The following is an 8,100-nucleotide window of genomic DNA, read 5'->3' as shown; positions in this document are numbered from 1 at the left end:
ACACACACACACACACACACACACACACACACACACACACACACACATGAAGTTAGCCTTTGTGGCCTGTGAGAGAAGTCAATATGTGTTCATTCAGATGTCAGCTGATTCTGCTCCCTGCACCCCCACCTGTCTGTCTAGTCTCCATGGCATCATCTATAACAACGTTTTGAGATGTAAAACACAGACAGTCTGCACCGTGTCGAGCACAAGACAGATATTGAGCTTATAACTCCTATAAACTGGAGGATTTGTACCTATATGAGTAAATCACAAGCTTAGAGTAAAAAGCAGTTATTCTGCTTGGACTGCTTTTTTCTACACTCATTTTCATGATAAAGTGCGCTGTCAGCAGGTGGTTTGCTTTCCCACAGCTGTCTCCAATAAATGGAAAAAAGGAAGAATAGCAAATATAATACCAACCACTTATGCACATTTTGGCAGGAGGCTGCAGTCCATCAGGACCAAGACCTCACGCCACACAAACAGTTTCTTCCCGTCGGCAGTCGGGCTCATTAACAAAGCCCGGGACCCCCACTGACTCTGTCATCCCTAGAACAATTTCCTACCGGTCACTCCCCTGGACATCCCTATGTTTCTTTATTTAAACACACTCAATACTTTTAACATTACACTTCATCATACTTGTTTATAATACTGTCTGTTTTGAGTCTGTTTGCTGTGCACTTTATTCTATATTCTATTGTAAATGTTAATATGTTTCTATTTCTTGCACTGTGTTGATTGTTGTTGATTGTTTAATGTTGTTGTTTAATGTTATGCACCACCCGCCATGACAAATTCCTTGTATGTGCAACATAGATTGACAAGAAACGGTTCTGATTCTGATTCTGATTCTGATTCTGATGTCGCTCTGGGATTCACAAAAAATGTGGCAAAACCCACTCTCTGTATACACGCCTGTGTATATACTAAATATAAGCGTTTGTTATCTGCAGAGTAGTAATTTCAGATTATATTTATATTGTGGTGTTGCATTTAGTTCAGTTGTTTGTATTTGTTTTAAACAAGCAAAAGTATTTCAGGTCTTAAAGCCTTGGAGTGTGCGATCAGAGCAAAAAACAAAGCTCACTGACGTTTTCATTTGAGAGTTTAGGAATAAACTTCTGATACACGCACACACATGCACACACACGCACACACTCACACACACACACACAGACACCAAAAGTTCTATACTACACCCGTGAACACACATACACCAGAGTGTTTTCTGTGGAAGATAGAAGTCTGGAAACTGACTTCACATCTGCATCTCGTTAAATACACTATTAATACCAAACACAACAGTGAGGATGTGTGCACTCAAACAGATTCAACATTTTTAGTCGGCTGTATAAAGGCAACTGTTTATGGATTCACTTAAGCTGAGAAGAGTTTCAGTCCTTTCCATACAGCGGAGAGGTGTGTGTGTGTGTGTGTGTGTAAGTGTGTGTGTGTGTGTTGTTTCTATATTCCGCTTGTGTATTTATTAGAACCATGTAACGGAACACTTTACGCTGGAGTAAGTCATCTCCAGTTACACTTTTAGCTTATAATTAATTTGGGCCAATGAAGTCCATGAGAAGATAAACCATGACTAAAAACAAACACATGCACACAAAAAATGTCTCGTTTCTTTTTGGAGCCTTAGCAACAGTCATAAGGACCATTTTGAGCTGAAGAAAATGCATTCTTTGCAAGGTGGGCAAATGTGATGTTTTCGGCTAGATGACGCAAATAAACTTCTAAAAAATAAATAAACAAATAAAGAACACCATATATTAAGTTCTTCTGAAGTTTGCTGGTCATGCCAAATATAATCCTTAACACACTCCTGTTAAATTACAATATATTGTGATTTGTGTGCGTGTCTCTGTGTGTGTGCGTGTGTGAGTCTGTGTGTATGGGATGGTTTGATGTCTAATGAGCGCTGCGCGTAATTTGGGGGTCAAATTTTCCTGACGTCTCTCCAATGAAACCGGAAACATTTTTACAAAATAAAAGTATTAAAAGAAACGTCGTGAAAACAGAGTTCTCAATCGTTGACAAATGGTGAATGGTATAGCTATACTTCATTTTTTGAATATTTTTTTTTGGTTTTAATGTGACACATTATCTCACTTGAAAGATAATTGTTAAGATGAAGCGTGTGCCTCTTAATGCTTTTATTTTGAAAGACAACACCGGAAGTAAAATGTTTTTGAGCTGGCTTGACAATGATGGATAATTTAACACTCCGGCACAGTCGCGTCTGTCACATCTCTTCTGGACTTTACTCCGAGCAGGATCAGATCTCGGCTTTATCGCAGAATGGATATGAAGCTGTTGGCAGTCGTGGCTGCGCTCACCTTGGTGATATATGCGCCTCCATCACAAGGTATGAACATATTTGCTGGTTCGTTGTCAGTTCAGGTTTATTTCGATTTTTGTTGTTGTTGCAAGTGATGATTATCTGCAAATTAGAGATTGTTTAACCATTATTTGCCAGGATGGATTAAACGGAGTGTTTCTTTTTTAGATAACTAAAACGGTGCATCAGAAGAAGAATGTTTAAATCAGTACTTTTCCATTCCACAATTATTGTTATTTTCTTAAAATAATAGTGTTTACTATAGAAATAACCCCAGTAGTCTTATGTAATTACCTTTTTATGTTTGTGTTAATCATGATCCAAAGTATCATCCAAAGTATCGGATTTAATTAAAATACCAAAATTCAATTACATAGGCCTATAATTAAAGTGCAAAAGTTGCCTAAATTAATGTCAGCCTCGTGATTTTAATGAAAATATTATCTCCATTCCATAAATGTTAGTTAAATGAATACATCCTTGTTCTGGAGTGGCAAAGTACATTTTCCGGTGTGCGTAAAGCACCAACAGGCTGCTCATGTGGCTCTCTAGCAGTATCCAGTCGGATCACCGATCACCGATCAACGTGTGTATTTGTTCTGCTCTTTGTTTTCATTTAATTACGCGCAAATGAGGCAGCTATAAGAGAAAGCCGATGCTGGTCTACATGGCGACATCATGTCACCCAACTTGAAGGTGTTTCGCCTTTTATCATGGAAATACCGTGAGATCATGTGTAAAAAACAATTAGCATAGAGCTTAATCTATAGCGGTGCTTCTCACCATCTGTTTGTGACCTCCCCAGTTTCCCTTTAAAAGTAGCCTAGTTACTGACAAGAAAATAATAATTATTGTTTTTCATCTCATTCCATTTTTTTGTTCCGCTCATGGTGCACAATAAAGGGGAAAAATTATTCACAATCAAAACACAACTCTATTTACACATTTCATGACTTAAAATTAGCAGGGAGAAAAAACCGTTATCTTGTCGTTAATGAATTCCGAATGCATTTCTACCCAACTAAATAAATACGCTGTTATGGTTTTGTCATGTAATTTTCACGAAAAAACAAGCATAGTCCTATTTATTTTTCCACATTAATCAACCATGAAAATTTCCTGAAAACTGCAATGGAAAGTACTCTCATCCATCATGAAGTTTAAGGACCACACAGTACACGTGTGTTTGACTGAAAGAGAGTATTTATGGGTCTGATATGTCTCCTACCTCTGTGTGTGTTCTGGGGGGCAAAGTTTAGTTTTGATCAAATGTTGGTCAATATTGTCGTCTTCTCTCTGCCACCCTGCTAAAGATGAATGGGTAAAGATAATGGCTGGATGTACAGAACACTACAGGGGCTGTTTCCATGGACATTTATCTGTAGATGTGTTGCTCTGTATGCATGCTTCAATTTTGATTGTCATGTGAATCATTTTCAGCTCTTTTAATTGTTGTGATAACGTTCAATGTTATTTATATCCAGCAAAATATATCTTTCAATATCCCAGCTTCCACAGAAGATCATTACCGTCATCTGATCGTGTGTTTTATTGCTTTCTTTGAAACATGCATGGCTTTAAATGTGTCTCTGATATCGTCTTCTCTCTCAGCAAAGCCCATAAGTCTGGTGGAGAGATGCTACTGTCGTTCAACAGTCAACAGCCTCCCACGAGGCTACATCCGAGAGCTCAGGTTCATTCACACGCCAAACTGCCCCTTCCAAGTGATGTGAGTATTGTTTTTAATGCCCGCCCTCACACAGACACAGATTATTGCTTCAGTTTTCCACCCTGGTCTTAAAAATTCAGACAGGTTTCCTCCTTGTTGGACATTTCTCACCATCAATCTCAGAGAGGCGACAGGCCAGAGAAAAGAGTTGTGCATGCATGTGTACACACACGCCCCTCTGCCACTCGCTTTCACACACATGCACAGAAAGCATTTACTACAGACCCACAGATGCATCCACAGGAAGTGGAAAGTAAAAGGGAGGGGGAAATTGGAAGCAGTTTTGTTTTCAACGGGAAAGCAATAATTGTGGGTTTTGTAATTTGGTTCGTTTTTTATTTTCACGCAGCAGGTGTTACCTTGTACTGCACTTACAACCTTTGGGCCTGATCTCCTTCACTGTTATGGCCTCATAATTTACAAATTAAAGTGTGGAGCAGAACAGCACATTTGGTTTCAATAGACATGAAAACTTCAGGAACAGTTAAATGTCGGGGGGTAATCGGCAGGTCTGGAAGAGGGAAAAGAGTTTTTGTTACTCAAAAACAGGACGTGTGTGCCAAAGGAGGCATGATCTGCCTCATAGAGACATATGATCCAGTCTTGACCCATTCTGTAAATAACCGCAGGGTTATGCTGGATTTTATAAAGTAGCTTGTAGCCACATGTTGATGGATTGATCTCCATGTACTCAAACGTTTACGGCACATTAAGTGTGTTCAATCAAGTGTGAAATATCTGATGCAGCATCAGATGTATAGTAAAATAGTGATTGGTTGCCACTGTGAAAAAGCTCTCTGTGTGTGTCAAACTGACAAGGCAGTGGTAATTCAGTCTGTTTAATAACACAATTTCAAGACACCTGTTGTCACAGGTTTGCATAACTCACCCTTTCATCTTTAACTGAGGCATAAATGACATCATACTGAACTCTTTTCCCTTTTCTGATCAGTGCCAAGCTGAAGACAAACAAAGAGGTGTGTGTGAATCCAGAGATCCGGTGGCTGAAGCAGTACCTGAAGAATGCCATCCACAAGTAAGTGGTGACAAATCGGACTAGTTTTCATGAATTGTGTGTGCTGCAATACATGGTTCTGCTGTCATATCAACCTGTAACTCAGAACTCTGCAGGAGCTCTACAAAGTCACTTCCACTCTATAGAAATTTAAAGTAAGAAATGCAAATGTGCATTTGGACATCTATCAATAGATTGTTGTGGGAGTGACAGCTTCTAAATGCTGGTACATGACCAAGTGGGAGTGGAGATGGGTTTTGATGTGGGATATTACACATCATATATTAAAACCATGTTTAATCTTCTCTTACGTTGTTCTGTGATCATCCCTAATCATCACAAGCCACAGGTTTGTGGACTTATACCACACTTGAATAAGTATTTTGCTAAACAGAGGAAGGAGACGCTTTTCTTAAAAACGCTGGCACCATAAAGTTTATAGAAGGGATCAAGTTGCCATCATGAACTCTGTGCAGTCATATATTTCTGAGGATTGAGCAAACTCTGCACTGTGGTGTGGAGGTAGATACGTGTTTGGGGAAGCAATAAGGGAATTTCCTTTCCACAAGACGAAAACTAAATGATTCCTGCAATCACTGACCCAATGAGGTTGTTGATGCTCCAGCCTCTGACATACACACTCAATACCCGCCCCCAGTCCCGCAGTCAGACTGTCTGTCTCAAGGATGATTGTGGAGCCCTTGACTCGTCGAGGTGTTAACGGTCATCTGCATGACAAAACAGCCCACGAAGAGAGTAGACGGTGATCAGACCTAATGTGTTTCCAATTACACATACACTGCAGGGACAAGCCTATTTACAATGTGTCTAAAGGCACGCGATCGTAAGTCATGTGTTATTCTACTCTTTAGTCGGGTAAATAAGAGCATGATTGGCTTTTTCATCAGTTGAAATGTGGCTCAGCGAGAGTAATATTCCAATGTCAACAATTAAACTGCCCACCCATGTTCAGTTGTTTGCACTGTTAATACACGGCCGTGCTGTGGTATGTGTATATCACTCTGCAAATGCTGCAAATGAACGTACTGCAAAAGTAAGCAACCACCTGTGTGAAACCTCTGCACCAAATATGATTTTGGCATTTTGTCTGTTGTTCTATAACACTCACATTGAATTTGCTTTTTTTTCTTCCAGGATGAAGAAATCCAAACAGGTCAACTAAAACCTCCTGCCGAGATCCTCCTGAGCCATCACTGAGGGTTTGAAGTATGCATCTGTTGAACAGCACTTATCCTGGCCGGCTGCCACGCTGCGGCCTTTTGCGTGAAATGAACCTACAACTCTTCATCGTGTACACCAATCCACCAGCCTTGTCGCAGTCCTCACCATCACCCCCCTCACAACTTATAGAGATAATAGACGTTATTAGTGCAAAGTGCAATTATATCTGTGAGTGTATGTTTTTCTAACTATAATGTAGATACGTTTTTGTTAATGGACATCAACAGTAAAGAGCTACTTTTTAAAAAGGATTTTCCCATCCCTCAAGCCTCTGTGTCATTTAAGAAAAAGATCGACCGCGGGGTCAAAGTGTTTAAGGGAGAGAGGTGATGGTCAGCAGGAGGATTTTCTCCACAACAAACATGAGTCAACATCCCACTTGCATGTATCAGAGTCCAGTCATCTGTTAAAACAACAGAATCCAGATTATATCTAATTCTTAACATGGGATCTGTTTGATCTTGATCATCTCTGAATTTAAATTGTATAAAATTGACAACAGTGTAAAGTTTCTGTTCTAAAAACATGCAGAGCCGTTGACTTTGCCAAGTCGTATTTCGTGTTTCAAGTTAATTGGCACTGTGGAATTATTTCAATGGGTCCCAGACTGAATGTAAGATGTATAAAAGATCCTAGTAAAAATGGCTATTACAATGTTTTTGTGATGGAAATTGGAATGCCGGAAGAGCTGGAGCATTTCCTGAGCTGTTCTGTGGCTGTGAACCTTTGTTACCCAACATGACGGCTTTTTTCACTCTCAGAGAAAAGCGGAACATCTGGGTCCCAAACCCGTTTTAATTGAGCACCAATGAGTCGAAATTTACTGGAATCATAAAGCTGTGTCACTTAACAAGAGATGTTAAGAGCCAATGGTGACACTCACCAATCACAGTTAGCTGCCTTATCAAATCAGTCAATTCTGATTGAAATAAACCTTTAGTATGAATGTCCATTTCAAAGAATGATATACTGCAATTTTAATAGGTTACCACATCAGTAGTTAATCACAAAGTTATACCGAGAGCCACAGTAAAGAAAGTATACCGACAATAAATAGATGTACATAGATGTGACTACCTACGACTGTTATGCAGATAGCAATGCACTTTATATCTGATGTATTCATGTTTTAACAACAACATTTACTAAGTCTGATCATTAAAATCTGTCTTTTTGTCTTTTTTATGTTAATCATGTTGTTTGCATTCTGTTTGTTTTGATAATTGAACGCTGCATTTAACTGTTAAAGCCTGGAGATCCATTTATCTATTCATTTTAATCTCCTTGTCACATGTACAATTAATATTATACAAATGCTTTATTTTTGTACTCATTTATGCATTTCTATATTAAATCTAAACATTTAAATGAAGGAACTGTATTCTCACAATTGAGTCACACAACCAAAGTTTTATCGTAAAACCTGTTGGTCAATAAAATAAAACAAAAGGAACTCTATGTAATGCTTACTATTTCAATGTGTGCTTTGCTTTACATGTTACGAGCCTTTTACCCACTGATGCACACACGCACACAGCCCAGTTAAGCGGCTCTTTACGTCTTTATATTTAGTGTAAAGCAATGCTTTCCTAGAGCCAACACACAGCTGCTGTAATCTTACTCTACCAGAAGATCAGATGGTAAATCTAAAGACTTTGATGTGTCAACATATGTTCAGCTTTACTCACACCGGCAAATGAAAGGCAAGGACAATGATCCTGCCTGTTATTTAACTATTAACTCAACAAGCCACCATTAGGA

The 8,100-nt window shown here is 39.0% G+C and overlaps 1 protein-coding gene across 1 annotated transcript; it reads left to right on the top strand.

Moving 5' to 3' along the window:
- The first annotated feature begins 2,254 nt into the window (after positions 1-2,254).
- Positions 2,255-7,797, top strand: cxcl12a (chemokine (C-X-C motif) ligand 12a (stromal cell-derived factor 1)). Its single transcript, XM_031871808.1, has 4 exons — positions 2,255-2,380; positions 3,965-4,082; positions 5,035-5,118; positions 6,253-7,797. The coding sequence occupies exons 1-4, from the start codon at positions 2,314-2,316 to the stop codon at positions 6,278-6,280; spliced, it is 297 nt and encodes a 98-aa protein (XP_031727668.1). The 5' UTR covers positions 2,255-2,313; the 3' UTR covers positions 6,281-7,797.
- Positions 7,798-8,100: the final 303 nt, after the last annotated feature.

This window comes from Anarrhichthys ocellatus, unplaced genomic scaffold (genome assembly GCF_004355925.1).
Source record: "Anarrhichthys ocellatus isolate YVR2014 unplaced genomic scaffold, GSC_Weel_1.0 scaffold3, whole genome shotgun sequence".
Taxonomy (NCBI): Eukaryota; Metazoa; Chordata; class Actinopteri; order Perciformes; family Anarhichadidae; genus Anarrhichthys; species Anarrhichthys ocellatus.
The sequence above is the reverse complement of the archived record's forward strand: the minus strand, read 5'-3'. Positions and strand labels throughout refer to the sequence as shown.

What these genes read in the sequence shown, in the direction of transcription:
- cxcl12a (XM_031871808.1), top strand. Translation starts at nt 2,314, where the DNA reads ATGGATATGAAGCTGTTGGCAGTCGTGGCTGCGCTCACCTTGGTGATA. An exon ending in AACTGCCCCTTCCAAGTGAT is followed by an intron (nt 4,083 to 5,034) that starts GTGAGTATTGTT and finishes TTTTCTGATCAG; the next exon opens with TGCCAAGCTGAAGACAAACA. An exon ending in CTGAAGAATGCCATCCACAA is followed by an intron (nt 5,119 to 6,252) that starts GTAAGTGGTGAC and finishes TTTTTCTTCCAG; the next exon opens with GATGAAGAAATCCAAACAGG.